The following is a 20,547-nucleotide window of genomic DNA, read 5'->3' as shown; positions in this document are numbered from 1 at the left end:
ATAGGAAATGAAAAAGCTAAAACAATAATAGTATGTTGTACAACTAAATATATTATTTCATGAATAATTTAATGACAACACAATGTAAGCATTCTTTAGAAAACTTTAATTAAATAGCACAAAATTGTTAAAAATATATAAAAAGTCACTAAATTAAACTATATAATTATCATGATATAATTAAAAATGTAATTTCATAATTATTAAATACATGTATTGGAATATTATTGATTTGAAATATTGTATTTCAATTAATTGTTACTTTAAAATTTGCATACATACATCGATTGTGACTTACCTTTCAGAAAATTTTTGTTTTCCACAAAATATATGACAATTAATTACATAGTTAAAAAAGTTTTTTAATTGCATTTCATTTAAGTGAACTAAATGATGAATAGAAAATATGACCCAACATGTATCTTTATTTATAGGACATGGTATTGGTCTTAAACAAAAATCATTATTTTCGGTATAGATCTATAAAGAAAGATAAAGAAAGCTATATTATGTTTAAATTTTAACGTTAGATTCTAGTATTTATAGCAAAAGAAACATTCGTAAATTGTAATAGATGAATTTTCTATTTATAAATAAAGTTATTGTTAATAACTACTAATTTATTATAAGAATTACTCCAAATTTTTAATATCGCAAAAAAGTAATTTCTCTAGTATTGTATATATATATTGTAAAGTGAAATTTGTTGAAATGTCTACATACAGGACTTGTTTATTAAAATATTAAAGAGTCCGAAATATATATTGTATATATATAAATTTTTATAATATTTCTCGTTGTATATTAAAAGGAAATGATGTACCTTCGTTGCTTTTTCCCAACAACGACAATCAAATTTAAAATTGTAATTTGGAAAAAGATCATATTCCACGTGTATTTCGGCTAATATTCGACCTACATATATAACATTCTTCGAAGATTCTGTAATTTCAGATGTATCCTTACTTATTTCCTTTTCTTTACGTTGACGTATTATTTTCTTTTTAACCTTATCTTTAATTGCATTTTTATCATTTTCAATATTTGAATTGGGTTTAGTAGAAATTGAGAATCCAAATGTTAGTATAAGATGCATTACAATTTGGTATTAATTATTTTATTACTATCATTCATTAATACGCTGCAATCTTTAGTTTATTTTAATTTAAGCTTCTCTTAGTATCAATATTCCTTTTTAAATGTCAGATTTCGGTGAGTTCTATGTATAATATGGACTTGTACATTCCTCTTATTATATTAAATATTTCTTATTATTAATATAATTATATTTGTCCATATTGTTTTAATTATCATATAGTTTAAATTAAAAGTCTATAATCAAAAGATAATTATAACATTTAGTAGATTTAAATTGTGATGAATTAAATTTATAAAAGATTTTTATGAGAAATTTCAAGGTATAGAGACATATAAAATATGTGAAAATATACAAACTATTTAAAGTAAAGTGTATTTAATAAGTAAAACAAATCTCTATTTAGGATCCATTTTTTTAATTATTATAGTAAAAATATGATTATGCATATATTGTAAACATCTGCATTTTATATATAATCAGTTGAGAGAATTTGGAATAAAATAAAATATGAAATTTTATCTATAAGATTAACATCTAATTATTGAATATATTCAACAATGATCATTATAAATAAATAATTACTTAAATAGATTAATTGTAGTTCCCGCTAAAGGATTTCGGGATCCAATATGGCGATTGGATTCTGATTCGGGTAGAAACATAGCGTCGGAAGGATAACATTATCGAAGGAAGTTTCTTCATAATTTTGTAAAGTAGTTAAATAATTTACTAAGAAACTTTAAAAATATAAATATGAAATAGCATGTACACTATTATGATATATAATTATCATGTATATCATAAACTTTTAATTTTTATATGTTAATAGTAATATATTTAAAGTTATTAAATTTTATATATGTATATACATATAACTACAAAGTGAAGAAAACTTGTGCCAAGAATGTCTCAGGAGGACGATGTAGGATTTTTATATAAAACAATGAGTAAGTTGAGGAAACAATTTGTTAAAATATTTAATATGATAAACAAACATAAATAATCGTTTTTTATAACATATATTATTGCAATTTTTATGTTTCAATTTTTTTTTTAATTTCTAAATAATTTTAATTGTAATCTTGTCTTCCTTCTCCCTATTTCACAATATTAATTTAGAATCTAAACAAAATCAATTAAAGATATAATGCTATATAAAGCACGTTTACATTTTAATTCTATATATTCTGTTTAAACATACATGCATAATTGAAGTAGATATAAAAATTTAGTTTAATTAATAAGTAAATTTAAAATAATAAATTGCACAATTTTATTAATTTTACGATATAAATATATTACAAGCTTACGTTAACACACATAATTTTTTTCTCTAAAATATTATAATAATATTTTCCTTTTTAATTTTTTATATAAAAAATAATTAATGCTTTAATAACAGTTTATTTAAAACGATGAACGAAAATAAAAGAATACATAAAATAGTTATCATAATCGTAATACACGAAACCGGCGTCGTATATTACGCATACGTCAGTATTTTACATTGACGATTTGATGAGTTCGATGCATAGTGGAAGACATTTAAAAACTATATAGCGGTATATGAATGTGTCAGAATCTTTAAAAGAAATATTAAGTTTGTCTGAAAAAAATATGAAATTTTACCATTGAAATTAAACAAAAGTGTTACTTTAAGAGTAATATGACTAGCATTTGTACGTATTTACCGTGAATTAAGTACATAACCTAAAATTAATTTTTTATACCTTTTTGGGAGTGCATATCCCTCGGATTAAGTATGTTGTTGATAGAAAAATGTTTATTGTTGTATTTTATTCTTTTTGATCAAACATTTAACAAATAAGTAACAAATTATTATATAAAATAATTCTTTTTATAGTTGAAAGGGATCCAAAAAAGAGGAGGGTTAAGCCTGTAGGATCAGCACAATCTTTACTTGATTTTGATTTAGGTGAAAGCTCTGATGATAGTGATTTCAGAATTGAGGATCACTGTGAAGAATCTGATGACGATTCAGTGGATTCTAATGATATTGGAAAAGGTAAAATATATTGATGATGATCTTTAAACATAATATTATGAACATTTGTTTTGAAACTAGCTAATATAAATTTGTTTACATTTATGAAAGAGGAAGAAGATGTATCGGAGCAATCTGATGACTCTTTGGAAGATCCATTACTGAAAAAAAAAGAAAATCCTAACTTGACTGTAGGAGATGTAATTGAACAAGCTAGGCAACAAGCATTAAAAGGAGGTTCGCTTGAAGATAAATTAAATAAAATGTTAATTTGTTGTGGTTGCTTAGGAGACAGAAGTGATGATGTTAATGAAATTGTTGAATGTGATGGATGTGGTGTTAGTGTGCATGAAGGTAAAAATTTTTAACATTTTAATTTGTAATTTAAATTTTATTTATGATTATAAATATTGATAAGTAACTGGTAAAAATAATTTTTAAATTAAATTTATTTAAGGATGTTATGGTGTATCTGATGTAGAAAGCTTTTCAAGTACTGATTCTTTATGTCAGTCAGCACCGTGGTTTTGTGAAGCTTGCAGTGCAGGCATTGAAGATCCATCCTGTGAACTTTGTCCTAATAAAGGTGGAATTTTTAAAGAGACTGATGTAGGTAAATGGGTACATTTAGTATGTGCACTTTATGTACCTGGTGTTGCTTTTGGGGAGGTACACAAACTTTTAATTTTTGTTAAATATGGGCTAAGATTATTTCTATGTATACATATAGATATATATGTTTATTTAGGTTGATCGCTTATCAAGTGTAACACTGTTTGAAATGGCTTATAGTAAATGGGGAGCAAAACAATGTTCTTTATGTGAAGATGCACGTTTTGCCCGTACTGGTGTATGCATAGAATGTGATGCAGGGATGTGTCATACATATTTTCATGTTACTTGGTAAGAATCAGTTGTACATACAATTAAACTATTCAATATAAATAAAAACACAGTACAACATAATGTTTGGAAACGACTTAAAAAACATATTGTTATGTTTTTGTAGTGCGCAAAGAGAAGGACTGTTATCTGAAGCCCATAGTGAAGAAGTTGATCAGGCTGATCCATTTTATGCACATTGTAAACTTCATTCTGATAAAACACTTGTTCGTAGACGTAGACGCAATTGGTTGGCGTTACAACTACGAGCGCAATACCGACAACAATTATTAAAACAACCTAATCATTTAGATACTGAAGAACAGCGTAGAATACAAAGAAAATTAGCAAAACATAGGCATAAATACTTAGCTCATAAAGCCTCTAGGCCACCACCATGGGGTATGTTAATTAACTACATACGTTAATTAAGCGTAAAATATGATATAAAATATTTATGTCTTATTTGTAGTGCCAACACAAAAAATGCCTCGATTATTAACTACTTCAGCTTCGGCTTGCCGACAACTAGCAAGAAAAGCTGAACTCATGGGTGTTGATACTGCTGCATTGGAAGCTCAAGAAGCACAGCTTGTAGCTTTAGTTGACGTTAGGAAAAAGTGGCATATTCCACCTGCTTTTAGTGTAGAATTCATTGGTTATTATTTAGATCGCAATTTGCGAGTCACATCTATGAAAAGGCGACTACAAGAACTTCTTGATATTAATTCTCAATTGCTTAACGAACAACAAAGATTAGATAGAAGATATGACGAAGTAATGAAAGATAATGAAGAACAGATCCGAATAAATGTAACAATAAAAGAAAAGATAGAAATGTATCACCAAGTGCTTCAGAGTAGTGGTTATGTGAAACCTCTTCCACAAATAACTGATTTAGCAAAACCAAGAATAGCACCAACTTTAGGTAAGTTAGATCTTAAATATACTGTACAAAAAGGAACAAATATATCATAATTTTTAAATAGGTACAGGTTTAGGTGTGCCTACTGCAGCAGCTTTGAAAATGGGTGTTGGTTTTCCTTTACCTGTTGGTAAAGGAACAGAAGGAGTACGTGAAGGTAGAGTGTTAAGCAGTCAAGCACAAGATCAAAATCATAAAGGCGAACTGACATTAAGGCATCAATGTGGAATATGTAGGAGATCTACAAATCAACATCTACTTGCAAAGTGTGATACATGTCATCTTCATTACCATTTATCGTGTCTTAGTCCACCTTTATCACGTATGCCGAAAAAAACGAAACTTATGGGATGGTATGTATATTATGTCTATATAAATAATGATGTATTCTGTTTATTAATTATTTACTATATAAATGCAATATATATATCTTCCAATGTAGGCAATGTTCTGAATGTGACAAAGAATCTTCTGGGTCAGAAGTTGAACGTGTTGATACCTCAGCCCCACGTAAATTAAGGCATTGTAAAGATGATTTGAATTTAACATCAATACCAACACCAACACCACTACAAGAAGTACAATTATCTACAACGCCAACAACGCCTAGTACATCCAAAAATTCTTCCGCCAATCTTAATAGTATAACGAATGCAACCACGCCTGACACACCTACAACACCAAAAGTAAATACATATTGTTAAATGTTCTTTCGAAAAATTTGTTTTTTTTTTATATTATATATATAAAGAATATATATATTATGTTGGGTTGACAATTAAGTGATTGCGGATTTGTCAATACCACCTAATGGCAAAATCTGTAATCACTTAGTTGCCAAACCAATACATATATATTATTGTCTAATATATAGGTAACTATAAAACCAGTTGGACCACAACCTCTGTCTTCAACTCCCATTCAATCAAGTGAGCCAATATATAATCAACAACCTATTAATAATGTGACAATAACAAGAGAAGGTTCACCTGAATATATGGTAGCCTCAGCGGATGGTACAGAATCTGTTTCACAGAGAAGTGCAAAAAAAAGAAGAAGGTATGTAAAATATGTACATCTTCATATAAATATGGACCGTAACATTTTTTCGAATTTTATTAGGGAGAAACATAAAAGATATACGCCTGATCCAATTACGGGTATAAAGCAAAGAAAACGCAAACATAAGAGAAAAAGTCTTGATGTGGAAAATCCTGAAGGACAAAGTCAACCAGAAATTCATAGAAGAATCACAATAAAGGTATTAATTTTGTAGCTATTCATAAACTTTAGTGCTGTAATATGTGTATGTGCATATATATATATATATATACATGTATGTATATCACCTCATAATTATTTTATTAAATAGATAAAACCAATTCCAAGACCAGAAGGAGATGTAGCATCAGAATCAAGTCCACAAATGTTTGTTGCCACATCTACTAGTACTGAAATTACATCACCACCACCATTACCTAAACTACCACCACCTCCACCTGTTCCACCTTTGCCTTCAAATACTGTTCCTGTAACAGCAAATGTATCTACTAATAATACAAATAGTAGAACATCTACAGGAAATGGAAAGAAAGGAAAAGATACAGACCTTTTAACACATTGCAATGTCTGTGATATGTCTGGTACCAGTCAAAATCTCGTCATGTTAGTTTACATAAATACATCAAATATTTATTTCTTAAATATATGCTGAATATATGAATTCATCATTTTTTGTATCTCAGGTGTGATGAATGTAAAAAATGCTACCACTTCACCTGTCTTGATCCACCAGTTAAAAAATCACCCAAAAGAAGAGGCTATTCGTGGCATTGTGCGGACTGCGATCCTAGTGTAAGTTAATCAAGTTTTGTTGTTTACATTTATTGCAACATTAACCCAAAATATACTGTTAAGGTACTTTTTATTTAGTCAGCACAAGAAAAAATAAACCAAAGATTGATTTATAGATAGTGAATCATAATTCATAGAATATCTAGATACTACTAGTATGTGACAAAATATAAAGTACTTTAAGATAAAATTTATGTAAATTATGAATTCTCTCAATAATTTTAAAATAAATAGAACAAACAGTCTTATTAATAACTAGTTGCTAACATTAACTAATTATTTTCAGTAAAAGCTGTGCCATCTTTATTTATTGAATAATCAAATACAACGTTCCATTTACGAAATATCGAATGGCAATTAGTTATTAATACGAAAAAAAACTTTAATCTCACTTTTGTAAGAAAATGGGAACAATTCTTCATAAAAGATGGATAATACACCTACACTTCGTATAATTTTGAAGCAGCCAAAGCAACAAATTAGGCTAAAACTTATTTATGGATACTTTTATCTTTGATCTAAAATTGTCACTAGGAATATATCTTGAAGCTAATTTAATTCAATAAAAGAAAGAATCTGTAATAGTAAAAATATTTCTTTCATTTCAGGCCTCTGAATCTGAGACTTAATATCAACAATTTTATGTCTGCAGTTATAATTCTACGTTCAAACAAATTAAGACATTGAATATTGTTTTTTGTAAAAATACAGAATATAGATAAAATTTTCCTCTAATCATAAAAATCTCTTGAAAATACATACTGCAAATTTCACTGTTAAATATATATTAAAATTTCTGCATATATTTAGTGAAGTTTTCAGTATTTATTTTCAATGGGTTATTCTGCCTAATTTTAAATTTTTATTTCTAAATATGCATATATATGTATATATATTTTTGTTTCTACACATGTACATATATACGCGCGCGCGTGTGTGTGTATACTTAATATTCATCAAGAATTCTACATACACATATATTTTCGAAGGTAAGAAACAATTAAAGAATCATACAATTTCAGAATCTCTTTTGATACTTATGACATAATTTAGTAACTATTAATATAAATTCTATAAAATATATTAAGGCAAATTTGATTTGCAATAATATATGTATATTTTTTTATATCACAAAGAAATTACATTATATTTACATTAAAAATAAATTAACATTAATTTCGAAAGTTACATTGAAGTAAATAATATTTTCGTCCTATTTCTTCCAGATATATAACCATTACGAAAATTAAGAGCACTCATAGTACATTTACCTTGTACAGTTATTTGCTTTGCAGAAACAAAAGTGTTTTCTTTACACTTTATAACCAATGCATTATTCTTTTTATTATATATCACGGTTCCTATAAACACAGAATATTGATAAATATATATATTCACTAATAATCTAATATTTTAAATGCTTTATTTAATATTCTAATATCAAAAAGTATACATAAAATTACAAATTTACCTGGTTCTGCTCCTTCAAGTTCTGTTACTATTGATTCTGATTCAATTTTATGAACATCAAGTAACTTTATTTTTGTGTTTTGAAATGAAGTAGTTAAAGGGTATAAACCCACAAGAGCACGATGTAAGTTATAAACATTTGTTGCAGACATTTTATTCCAATTAACTAAAGATATTTTTGATGTTATTTTTGGTGCTAAAAATTATATTGATCTGTATTTTATAATGCATGCATCATTATAATTCGATAATTTATAGATGTTAAAATATACAAGATGGTTTATGTAAAGCTGTTAAAAACTATTTTTTTTTGGTACGAACATTGCAGTATATTTGCTTTCCTTTATATGTAACATTTAATAAAATGACTCTCAATGTAGAATATGTTTATATTTGTTAAATTTAAATTCTTTGTGGTTGGTAACTTTTGTAACTTTTCAACTGTGTAAAAAATAATGAAAAAATAAATAAAAAAGAATATTTCAATCAAATATTATTAAATCCAACAATAGCTAGCTATATATAATAAAATATTAATATGTCATTCTATTTGAAAAAAATGAGAGCTGAGAGATCTTTTGCAAAAGCTGTTGTGCCTAAAATAATTAGTCCTCTGTTCCATTTTAATTAAAAAGAAAAACAAGCCAGAACTCACAATAATTTTTAAGAAAACAGCTTGTAATACTTTGTGACTCATTTTGTATATTTACCATATGTTACATTTTGTTCATCTTGAGGTCTTGCAGATTTTAATAATTCTAATAAATTTTCAAACGTTTCTTTTAAAAGATTTGCACCAAGTTTTGCTAACTTTGTATATAATTCTGGCAGAGTTTCATGTTCATCAATATCCATTGCTTTCTGCAATATTATTTCTCCTGTATCAAATCTAAAATAATATTTAATTCAAATAATATTAAGTATGTTAGAATAATCTCTTTTTTATACTTGTACAATACAACTGTCTAAATTTTAAAAAATAAATAGCAGTGAATTTTACTTTTTTGGCATTATTTTCATTACTGTGACACCAGTTTTTGAATCTCCATTTATTAACGTGTGTATTATTGGAGCTGCTCCTCTCCATCTTGGTAATAAACTACCATGTACATTCAACATACCTCTATAGAAAGACAATAAATATATGTCAATACATGAAATATTGATACATAAATAAATTGAAGATTCCAAGAACATAACTTACAGTGGAAATGCATTTATGATCTTGGATGGTATTAAATGTCCAAATGAAACAACTATTCCTATATGAAACTCTGATTTATTAATTTCAACTGGCCATTTATTTACAATAATTTTATTTTCTTTTGCATACTTTGTGACAGAATTTTCCTTTTTTTGATTGACAGTAACAATTTCTAGTCGTTCCAGTTCCTTAGATCTACTATACACAAAGATATGTGTATTAAATTTTCAAATTTATCCCAAATATAAATGGAAGGCTTATAATATACAGGTAACAGTATTATTCTTACTATTTGCTATACAAGACTTTCAAACTTTCGACAGCAAATTCATCTGTGCCAAAAAATAATACCTTCCATGCACCACTTTGCTGTTTTTTATGTGATTGACTATAACAAATATAATGTTTATTATATATTTTCGAATTAAAAGTTAGAAGAAATATTTTATTTACTTCTTTTAACGAATATAAAAATGGTGTTATGTTATACACTGCACGGTTGAAAATTAAATACATGGTTATGTTTTCACAATCTATGGAACACCTTTTTAATCACGAAAACATATATATACTATCTAATCTAAAGGTGTTACTACATTTCAAATAAGATAAAATAATATAATATATACACATATGATATATTCTAACATATATTTAAAGTGAAATGATGTAATAATTAAATTATAGCATCAAAATTGTAACATTTTCCTTTGTGTCTTTAAGATTGAACTTCCTCGTCTTAACTATATTTTACTCTATGTTACGAGTGCCATGTTATGTTAGTTTAATACGCGCGAATTCGAAGTCGCACGATCTTTTCAATTCATTGTTCACCGGGTAAGAGTAAATTGACGTGCAGTTCGATCTATTGTTTCCATTTACTGTATTACATTATTCCGTAATAAACAAGCTAAATTCGTATATTTTGAACGATGTCACGAATAAGGAGACTTTCTATTCGTGGTATTCGTAATTTTGGCGATCTGGGTGATGAAGCTAAGATTCGATTTTCTCGTCCTTTGACACTTATTCTTGGTCCAAATGGTACTGGAAAAACGACAATTATCGAAGCTCTAAAATTTGCTACTTGCGGTGAATTTCCACCTGGTTCAGATCGAGGAAAGTTTTTTATTCATGATCCAACTCTATCAACAGCACCATCGGTATAATATAATATCCATTACATATTACATTATGCATAACTATTTTCATATATTTAATTAGTATAAGTTAAAAGATTTAAAAATAAACCTAGGTTATTAAGTTTAAAGATATTCTCTTAAAATAATTCTTTTTAAAAAGTATGTAATACTTATGCTTTCTCTATGTAATTAATTTATTTTTTTTGCATAGATCCGAGGTGTTGTAAAAGCTGAAATAATTGATGCAGCAGGTAATATGTACATAATATGTAGAACGATAGAGTCAACAAAAGGAAATGCGTCAGTGAAATTTAAAACTCTCGATAATGCTTTAAGCAGAATAAAGAAAGGTCAAAATAAGGTATATTCTTTGTGAATATAAATGATATTAATAGAATTAGTAATATACATTAGATATATATTATATAGATTATATTATATATAGAGTATATATTATTTATGTATAAATTATAGGTGTTTTTAATGATGTTTATGATCTTTTGTTTATATAGCCAGTATCAATATCTAATAAATGTGCTAATGTTGACACAGAACTTACATTAGCAATGGGAGTTTCAAAACCTATTTTGGATTATGTGATCTTTTGTCATCAAGAAGACCTCAATTGGCCTTTCCAAGATGGTAAAAAATTAAAAGAAAAATTTGATGAGATTTTTGATAGTGCTAGATTTAATAAAGCTCTTGAAAACATTATGAAATATATCAAAGATATGAATCAAAAGATGCATATATTGAAAGAGCAAAAACAAAATTGCCAACTTATTGTTAATGAAGTAGTAGATAAAGAAGCAAAGCTTGAAGATAATAAAAAACGATTGGAAGATTCTAAAGCCAAAATTGAGGAATTTGATAAAGAATTAGAACCTGTGCAGCAGAAAATTAAAAAATTTGAAAAATTAGATGCTGATTACAAAAATCTGCAAAATGAAGAAAGTAATAATGTTTTGATAAATATTAATAATAATTTATTTCATAATTAATTTTTTATATATATTTATAGTTTTTCATATATATGGTTTCCTTTAGAGAGAAAAAAAGCAGAATATGACATGTTCAAACAACAACTGGATAGATTAGAAGAAGATTTACAATATGTGTTTGAAGGGACTAAAGAAGAATTATTAAAGCAGATAGAATCGCATGATGAAGAACTAATAGGACAAACTGACAAAATAGAAGAGGTATTATTAATATCTATTATTAAACAAAAAAGATGTGCTGAATGTTGATTGAATTTTTCTTTGTAAAATATTTAGCTTGAAAAAAGATTAAAAAATATTGCTGGAAAAGAGTCTAGCATATTAAGTGATTTATCTAATGAAAGAGTATCCAATGGTTCTTTAAGACAACAAATTAAAGATCAAGAAAGGAAGGTTAATCTTCGAAATGCAATGTTAAATGAAATATTATCTTCTTGGAATCTTGGTAACATTGATACAAATGTATCAGAATTAGGTTTGAATCTAAAAAGATATTAAAAAACAATTTTATGTTTGAACTGACATATATGATCATGTAAAATTAAAAACTTTTTAGAAATAATGGCCCTTACTAGCAGGCTGACTGAAAAGATGGAAGAACTACGGCATTGCGTTGAACAGAAAAGATTGAAAAGAGAAGAAGAAGAAAATGCATTACACAGAGCAATTAATGCTTTACGTAGCAAACATTCAAAAGTAGAATCAGAAAAAAATCTTAAAGAAAGTGAAGTAACACAAGCAAAAGAAGAAATTAATAAAATAAAATTGGATATTGTGCAGGTTGTATACTTTTTTCTTCAAAATATTGTCATTTTTATTTTAAATTTGCTTAAGATTTTTTATTTCTAGCTTGGTGCAGCAGCAAGTAAACTAAGCTCCATTGAGTTAAGAATACAAGAAGTACAGAAGAAAGTTCAGGAATTAAATGAAGCAATGGATGTGAATGTTGTGAAAAAAGAAGTTGTTAACAAAATTAAGATTCGGGATGAAATGGAAATACTTCTAAATACGGTTGATGAAGAAATAGCTTTATTATCGAAACAGAGTACGCAGCAAGCTGAATTAGATTTAAATAAATCTATATTGCATTCTAAAGAAAAAGAAATAGAAGAATTAAAGAACAAACGTGAAAAAGAAATAATGACTTTGTTTGATATTAAAGAACTATCCCAAACTAAATTAAAAACTAATCTAGACGTGGTTCAAAAACAATTGGTATTTAAAGATAGTCATTAATTTTACAATCAGAAAGTTTGTGAATTTAGTTGCATAATTTTATTACTTCTAGGTGAATGATATGGAATCAATTAACCAAGAAATTCAGGCAGAAGAACGTCGAATAACTACATTAGAAACAACAATATCACATATTGAACATGAGCTTGAAAATAAAAAAAGAGAAATAAATTGTGAGCTTGAAATTAAATAACTAAAAATTATATTTATATACCAAACCTTAAACTTATCATTGACAATACATCTTTCTATTTTAGCGGATAAAGAAAAAGTTTCATCAGTTTGTCACTACAAAAGTTTTGATGAGACTTTATTATTACAATCGAAAAAAGTAAAAGATCTTCAAGATAAAAGGGGAATGTATGCTCATCAAAGTGTAGCTTATAAAGAGTATATGAAACAATTAAGAGAAACAAATCCTTCTTGTCCTCTATGCCATAGAGATTTTGACAAACGTGAAAATGTTGTAACTTTATTAAAAGAAATGGAAAGTGAAATGGAAAATCATCCAAATCGTTTGAGGGAATGTGAAAGAGAATTGAAAACACAACAGGAAAAATATGATAAAATGTTGCAATTAAAACCAGTCGTTGAAAAAATAATACAATTAGAAGAGAGTGAATTAGAAAAATTAATGTAAATTTTTTATTGTTTATGTATTTATCTTACTATTTTGTTATAAAATTTATAACATTTCATACAAACAATATTGTAGGAATAGTTTAGAAAAATCAAAAAATAAGTTGAGTATATCTCGAACAACTGTAACGGAATTAGAAACGAAAAAATCTTGTCCTAAAAAAAAATTAGCAATATGCAAAGATATCGTAGGTGATATTATGTTATGGGATACATACATTGATGACATTTTCAAACTGAAACAAACAATTGATAACTTACAGATTCGTATGACTGCTGCAGGTATATTAGAAAAAATTAATTTTTTACCACATTTATAAAGAAATTTATTTATTTATTTCTATAGGCATCAAGACCAAACGTAGCCTTGAGGAAGCTCAAAGTCAAAGAGAAGAGTTGAAAATGTCTTTAAAAAATATTCGCGATAATATTGAAGAATTACAATCTAAAATAAATATGCATAATGAACAATTAAATAATGCTCGACAGGAACAAAATACATTACAGGAGGAGCAATTAAGGATTCAATCAGATATACAAAAAGTAAAAGAATTGAAAGAAAAACAGGAAACCTTGTACTCAAAAGAAATTTCTCTTTGGAAATCAATTAATATGTTGAAGAAGCAAGTAACTATAGCAGAAACCGAATTAAATTCAGAGCTTGAGAAATTAGAAGAAAAGAGGGTATATTTATAAATTATTTTTTGTATAAGAATATTAGTGCACTTTCATTAAATTTATAATATACAAAATGTGCGATATATTTCTATTTTAGAAAGATAATTCGGCGAAACTGGAATGTGATAGAAAATTGGTAACAGATGCAGTTAGACGTTTATCTGAATTACAAAGAATACAGGATGAGGTTGATATTTCCGTATACAGTAATGTCCCCGAATCTTTAGAAAGTTCTGAAAAGAAAATAAAAGATTATGAAAAGTTGCTTAATGAACTGCTTTGTGAAAAAAGTGATATAGAAACAAAGATTAATAAATTAAGGGAAAATGTTACTCGTCAAGAAGTTCGAAAAAGGGAGTTGTCAGATAATCTTGCACTGCTGCAAATCCAGGAAACAACCAAAAATTTACAACAAGAATATTTAAAAATGAAGGAGAAATTGAATTCTATAAATTATTCTCAGGTACTTAATGACTGGAAGAATGTACAGAGTAGAGAACAAACTATACTCCGTCAGGTAAAGCGTTTTATAATTGAAATTTTACATGATCATATATATACTTTCTTCATACTTCGTATAATTTATGTATTTACCTTTGTTATACTTTAATTGTTTACGAATGCTCTGAAAAATCAATTATTTGCAATATATTTTTCTAAATTATTTTTAGCAAAATATAATTAAGGGAAATCAAGAAGAATTGGAAAGAACACTGCATCAATATACGCAAGAACTAAAAAAGGATATATATAGACAAGCTCGTAAAAATTATAAAAGCAAATGCATCGAATTAACGGTAATATACAATACAGAACTTTCAGTTCTTATATCGTGTTCGATATTAATAACGTAAATATTAAATAATTTTTCTTTGTACTAGGTTATAGAAGAAGCTATATTAAACTTAAAAGCATATAGCAAAGCATTGGATGTGGCTATGATACAATATCATGAAGAGCGTATGGCCACAGTTAATAGAATCATTAAACAGATGTGGAAACTTGTATATACTGGCAAAGATACAACATCAATAGAAATTCATACAGATGCAACCGAAGGGATAGGTAGCACAAGAAGAACATATAATTACAAATTAGTTCAAATGAAACATGGTCATGAAATAGATATGAAAGGTCGCTGTAGTGCTGGTCAAAAAGTAATTTTTAATTTACAGTAATGAAGATAGTAAAATAATGTATTTTATTATTTGTGTACGATTTCAAATCTAATTAACAGGTTCTAGCCTCGATAATTATAAGACTCGCTTTAGCAGAAACATTTTGTAAAGATTGCGGGATTCTTGCATTGGATGAACCAACAACAAATTTGGATCAAGAAAATGCTGATAGTCTAGCAGAAGCGTTGGCTACGTATGTTGTAATAAATTCTTATTAAAATTATTTTCAATGTATAATTCGAAACTTTAATGTATTATTTTCATGTTAAAGGGTTGTCAAATTGCGATCACAACATCAGAAAAATTTTCAGTTAATTGTAATTAGTCACGATGAAAAATTTTTATTCAAATTAGCTGAATTAAATAGTAATAAAGGATTTTATCAACTTTATCGTAAACAAAGGTATGTCTATAACAAATACGTATATGTACACATACTATATTTTGCTTGTTCAATTGTAATTTATATATTTTTAGCGGTTACACAGCAATTAGACATTGTCTAGTGAACAGTCAAGATCGTATTACGTCAGATCCTATAAAACAAGAATCTGATGAAGAGGAGTCGTCTAATGACGAAAGTGAAGAACGTTCCACCTTACAAGATAAATTGCACGAAACAACTTCGCAAAGAAAAACGCCTAACGAGCAAACGCATAAGAAAAGACCTATTTCGGATGATGATGTTGATTCTCCTATTGAAAGCACATCAAAAAAAAGATATATATTTCAATAAATTGCTCTTGTGTAACTTAAATAAAATATAAATTGCTATTTGCATAATTAAAATATAGTATTAAAGATTATTTTTTATAAATAAAATTTCTCTTATTATGTATATTACGATTTTGAAAAAATAATATATCCATACCTAAATTTCTGTTCTTTGTATTGTATATTGTATATTGTCATATCGTTTTTCAAATATTGCCGCATTTTTAATCAAACGTAAGTAAATGTATCGAGTATTGAATCGACTTTAACAATCGAGTTTTGATTGTACTCGGTCGATAAAAGAGACGAAGAACAGGTGACGACATCGTTGTCATACTCGTGATTTCATAACACGCCATTTTCTTTGTGTGAAGCTGACCGAGAGAAATTTCACTTACTGTTTTCTAACTAATTCGAGGTAACGTAATTTATAATTGATATTTTAGTACTTTGTTGATTGTCATTCGCATTTATCAATGAACGTCATGTACATTTTTTAGGGCGCTTGTTTAATCTCTGATGCTAAATCTCAATTGTCGAGATCGCGTGTTGACAGGTTTTCAAGCATCGCAGTTAAACGGATTCTATTTTGTGTCTGTCTAATTACGTATATTTTCATTTTATCATATATACTTTTATACTGAAGCGGTGTTTTGTACTTTTATTATAATATAATTCAAACATTGTAGACATTAACCGCCAAAAACAACGTATTTGGAACGTCTCCGAGCAATGATTTTTTTCAAGTAATGTACATACGTCATTGCAAGGGGAGTACTTTTCCCATTCACGTTCAATGATTCACTAAAAAAAAGTCATCTACCCGTGACATTCGGACCAGTGTTTTGCGTTCGCATCGTTTTATAGTGCGATTTCACGTTCGTAGACTGTTGCATGCTAATAGGATATTTATTTAAGATCAAGAAATAACTGTCTAACAAAATATTCAGTTTATAATTCTAATTATAAAAGGTATTGTAAGATTTTTTTTACATATCAGTTTCAAGTAATTAAGCTTCATACTTATTCATGTTAAAAGAGGATTAAGCATATTTTCAACTAGCTGATAATAATTAATTCAAATTCCAATTTCATTATTTGTATTTCATTCTTATCTAAGTTGTTCGTACATATGACACATGTATGTTTGATTACAAATGTTTTGACTCTGATTCATAACTAATATATTTTAATATTATCTTTGTAGAATATTTCTCAAATAAAACACTGATGTTATGATTTAGCTTCAATTTATCATATTTTTAAATGGCATTCTAAATATCATTAATAAGATTTATGTCTTCTAATTAAATTTACTAATAAGTAAACATGATTTTTTTTTGTTTTTAGTTCACAATGGCTTCTCATAAGAAACTACTGCTTAAGGTCATTATCCTTGGAGATTCAGGAGTTGGTAAAACTTCTCTTATGAATCAGTATGTAAGCAAGAAATTTAGCAATCAATATAAAGCTACTATAGGTGCAGATTTTCTTACCAAAGAAGTAATGGTAGACGATAGGATAGTTACTATGCAGGTAAATATATGTTAAACAAAATAATATTCATACAATACTATACCTTCTTTTATCTCATCTTTTATTTTTAAATAGATTTGGGATACAGCTGGCCAAGAAAGGTTTCAATCTTTAGGTGTTGCTTTCTACAGGGGTGCTGATTGTTGTGTACTTGTATTTGATGTTTCAGCACCTAGTAGCTTTAAATCTTTAGACTCCTGGAGAGATGAATTCTTGATTCAAGCTTCTCCTCGTGATCCAGATAATTTTCCATTTGTAGTACTTGGAAATAAAGTTGATTTAGAATCCAAAGTGGTAAGAGCATTTTAAATACATTTTAGATGTAATTTTATTATTATTATAATCTAATTATTTAGAGAATAAAAGCATTTACAATTTTAGTCAGCCTTCGATCTCTTTACATTTGCATTATATTTTACGAATCTAAATATACAGCTTTCACGAAAATTTCGTACACAACTGTATATCCGATGTTATACGAAATGTTTCTGGAAATTTTCCAAAATCTAATCCAAACCTAAACTTAACTCATTAATGATAATCGTTTTTAATATCGATAGAACAAAATGATTAATGGCTTACAGTCTCGCATATGCAGTTATGCACGAGGCTTTCGTCCGAAAGATCCGTGTTTTATTTTTATAGGCAGAATTCACTGTAATGGTACCCACAGTGTTTTGCGAATATCTTAAAAACTAAGGCAATCTGACGGTTATATGTATAGGAAATAATTGTAAAAGATGTTGATTTTTACATATTTAAAAATCATCGAAATCGAAAACGCGTCCGCTTTCTAAATAATTAGCTTGTTATTCTTTTACTTAAAGATCAATATTTATTTTGATTGATTTAAGTATCAAATAATTTGTAACCTTATTAATAAATACATTTCAGATTCATGGTAAGAAAGCACAGCAGTGGTGTCAGTCTAAAAACAATATTCCATATTTTGAAACTAGTGCTAAAGAAGCCATCAATGTTGAACAAGCCTTCCAAACGATAGCGAAGAATGCTTTAGCTCAAGAAAGTGAGGTACGTCATACTCTTTTTTTGTATTTATCTGTTTATAATTAGCAAATATTAAAATATAACAAATAACGCTATTATTTTAGGTGGAATTATATAATGAATTCCCAGACCAAATTAAATTGACCAATGACCAAAGAAACAATGGCAAGGGTGATTCTTGTGCTTGCTAGGTCTTGGAGTGGTGAAAATTTTGGACAAGCACATAGATGCACAGGTCAGATCGTACATTCGCGTACCTGCGCATTTTAGGAAATACTACATCGAGCTTGACGTGTTTTGGAAGTCTTAAGCATGCACCTTGGTTTCTTTTACTTAGATTTCAACCGAAATATTTTTAAAGCATATTTACAACGTTGAAAAATTGTTTTCATTGGAATTATGTGAAATACTGAAAAAAATAAAGATATATGTATATATGTATAAGGAAATTTATAAGCAATGCATTTTAAACAATAAAATTAGACAAATTTTGTACCAAGGAGCATCCATTTGGCTTCGTTACATGAAAGACTATGTTGTATTTTATATCGTGTGTTTGTGTTGATACTTGGCTCATCCAGCAATACGTTCAACACATTATTTCCGAAAATTGTAATGCTCTCTTATTAGGTATGGCGAACAGTATGAGCTGCCCTTTTTAATTGCATCTTTACAGCTCATTGTCGATGTCCTTGTGGGGTAACACCACAATGTTTTTGAATCACATAGATATAACTTATGTTGGGAGGAAAATTCATGGGTCGGGAACACACTTAGCATAACAATTAGATCATCACAAGTTTGCTCATAATTCATTAAGTACAATCGCATTTATTGAGGAGCTCTAGAAAAATTTTTGTGGGTATATTCGTTCGATTATTTATCAAATCTAACTTTCTGTCAAATTAAATGGAAACTTATGTATTTTTTAACAGGATTGATACATATACTGTAAATAATTTGATGCAGTGGGATTTTTATTGAAACTTTGCGATTATTTAACTACCTCTGAATTTTTCTAGCAATGCAAACCTTTCTAATTGTTATGTCGCTCGAGATATTGCAGTTCTCCAAGAACATTACATACATTGTTCGCATAAATTTAAATAACTGTGAATTTGTTTAATAACATCACAATGTATATGTGATGGTATTGCACGATCATCTCAATCTCAAAAGGCTAGTGCGTTTTCGAGAAAAAAATCCCTTTTTAAAAATAACTCAATAATTGGATAATTTGTTATTTGGTACACTCGATGCGCCCACAATACTTGCATATTAGTATTTTCGTGTATCTTTAAATTCCTCCCTAAGGTGAGAGTAGTGAGCCGCGTTGCAGTGATTTTTAAACGTTTTAATTCTATGGAAACTATTCAGATGTAATCATAAATTTTATCAAATATTGTTTAAAAAGACATTTTTATATTAAACATATCATGCAGTGTATAGTAGATATTTGATGAATTATTTTTAAAAGTTATAAATCTTTGCTTTTATTTTTCTCACATTCAATGTTATTGCATGTATTATACTTTCAAGATTATTTAGTTTGTCCAAAAGAATTCATTAATAGTCAAAGGGCAATTTTATTGTCATGTGCAAATAATTTTTTTTATAAATCAAATTTTTCAATGAAAAGACATTTGTTGTACAGCAACTATATTCTATTGAATTAATACGTTTATATAAAAGAGAAGAAAAGGAGGATTTATAAAAGTGATATTGTTATTTGATATAATTATGCAAAAATTATGCGACGCGGTGCCGACGATCACTTTCATATTTAAAAAAAAAAAAATATAATTTTAGATGTAAGTCACCATTCTGAGAAATTTAGAGCAAAAGATTGCGTGAGCTGAATTGATACATACATATAAGATTTCTTATGAGAAGGTTTAGCACGTGTAATATATGCGTACTTCTATGATAATAGTCTTGCACACTGAAACGTGTGTAATCATACATGTACGCATATA

At 27.6% G+C, this 20,547-nt stretch overlaps 4 protein-coding genes and 1 long non-coding RNA gene across 11 annotated transcripts; 3 read left to right on the top strand and 2 right to left on the bottom strand.

Moving 5' to 3' along the window:
• The first annotated feature begins 1,753 nt into the window (after positions 1–1,753).
• LOC132906177 (PHD finger protein 14) lies at positions 1,754–7,522 on the top strand. 3 transcript variants are annotated; one of them, XM_060958099.1, is made up of 14 exons: positions 1,754–2,046; positions 2,964–3,125; positions 3,216–3,458; positions 3,562–3,773; positions 3,853–4,007; positions 4,114–4,388; positions 4,459–4,914; positions 4,976–5,264; positions 5,354–5,597; positions 5,786–5,970; positions 6,034–6,172; positions 6,284–6,576; positions 6,657–6,765; positions 7,374–7,522. In XM_060958099.1, the coding sequence occupies exons 1-14, from the start codon at positions 2,004–2,006 to the stop codon at positions 7,392–7,394; spliced, it is 2,826 nt and encodes a 941-aa protein (XP_060814082.1). In that variant the 5' UTR covers positions 1,754–2,003; the 3' UTR covers positions 7,395–7,522. The 3 variants fall into 3 exon arrangements, with proteins under 3 accessions (XP_060814082.1, XP_060814083.1, XP_060814084.1); XM_060958100.1 differs by lacking the exon at positions 7,374–7,522 and adding an exon at positions 7,052–7,356; XM_060958101.1 differs by lacking the exon at positions 1,754–2,046 and adding an exon at positions 2,590–2,778.
• On the bottom strand, positions 5,481–6,659 carry LOC132906179 (uncharacterized). Its single transcript, XR_009657946.1, has 3 exons — positions 6,521–6,659; positions 6,261–6,440; positions 5,481–5,583 (listed from the first exon to the last, which is right to left on the bottom strand). It is a non-coding gene; the product is annotated as an uncharacterized LOC132906179 (long non-coding RNA).
• A 267-nt stretch (positions 7,523–7,789) lies between the features above and the next one.
• LOC132906178 (methionyl-tRNA formyltransferase, mitochondrial) lies at positions 7,790–9,984 on the bottom strand. Its single transcript, XM_060958102.1, has 6 exons — positions 9,729–9,984; positions 9,440–9,637; positions 9,236–9,358; positions 8,946–9,124; positions 8,237–8,431; positions 7,790–8,126 (listed from the first exon to the last, which is right to left on the bottom strand). The coding sequence occupies exons 1-6, from the start codon at positions 9,953–9,955 to the stop codon at positions 7,951–7,953; spliced, it is 1,098 nt and encodes a 365-aa protein (XP_060814085.1). The 5' UTR covers positions 9,956–9,984; the 3' UTR covers positions 7,790–7,950.
• Positions 9,985–10,227: 243 nt separating this feature from the next.
• Positions 10,228–16,151, top strand: LOC132906176 (DNA repair protein RAD50). Its single transcript, XM_060958098.1, has 17 exons — positions 10,228–10,602; positions 10,793–10,942; positions 11,094–11,535; positions 11,629–11,783; positions 11,859–12,057; positions 12,139–12,362; positions 12,432–12,797; positions 12,871–12,991; positions 13,076–13,454; positions 13,534–13,739; positions 13,804–14,141; positions 14,233–14,652; positions 14,807–14,932; positions 15,017–15,292; positions 15,373–15,506; positions 15,585–15,716; positions 15,791–16,151. Exons 1-17 carry the CDS (start codon positions 10,372–10,374, stop codon positions 16,047–16,049), a joined length of 4,158 nt encoding a protein of 1,385 aa, XP_060814081.1. The 5' UTR covers positions 10,228–10,371; the 3' UTR covers positions 16,050–16,151.
• A 153-nt stretch (positions 16,152–16,304) lies between these two features.
• On the top strand, positions 16,305–20,262 carry LOC132906175 (ras-related protein Rab-7a). 5 transcript variants are annotated; one of them, XM_060958093.1, is made up of 7 exons: positions 16,325–16,445; positions 16,528–16,620; positions 16,717–16,999; positions 17,378–17,563; positions 17,639–17,857; positions 18,458–18,595; positions 18,676–20,262. In XM_060958093.1, exons 4-7 carry the CDS (start codon positions 17,384–17,386, stop codon positions 18,760–18,762), a joined length of 624 nt encoding a protein of 207 aa, XP_060814076.1. In that variant the 5' UTR covers positions 16,325–16,445; positions 16,528–16,620; positions 16,717–16,999; positions 17,378–17,383; the 3' UTR covers positions 18,763–20,262. The 5 variants fall into 5 exon arrangements, with proteins under 5 accessions (XP_060814075.1, XP_060814076.1, XP_060814078.1 ...); XM_060958095.1 differs by having other exon boundaries at positions 16,528–16,634; XM_060958094.1 differs by lacking the exon at positions 16,717–16,999.
• The last annotated feature ends 285 nt before the right edge of the window (positions 20,263–20,547 follow it).

This window comes from Bombus pascuorum, chromosome 4, assembly GCF_905332965.1.
Source record: "Bombus pascuorum chromosome 4, iyBomPasc1.1, whole genome shotgun sequence".
Taxonomy (NCBI): Eukaryota; Metazoa; Arthropoda; class Insecta; order Hymenoptera; family Apidae; genus Bombus; species Bombus pascuorum.
The sequence above is the reverse complement of the archived record's forward strand: the minus strand, read 5'-3'. Positions and strand labels throughout refer to the sequence as shown.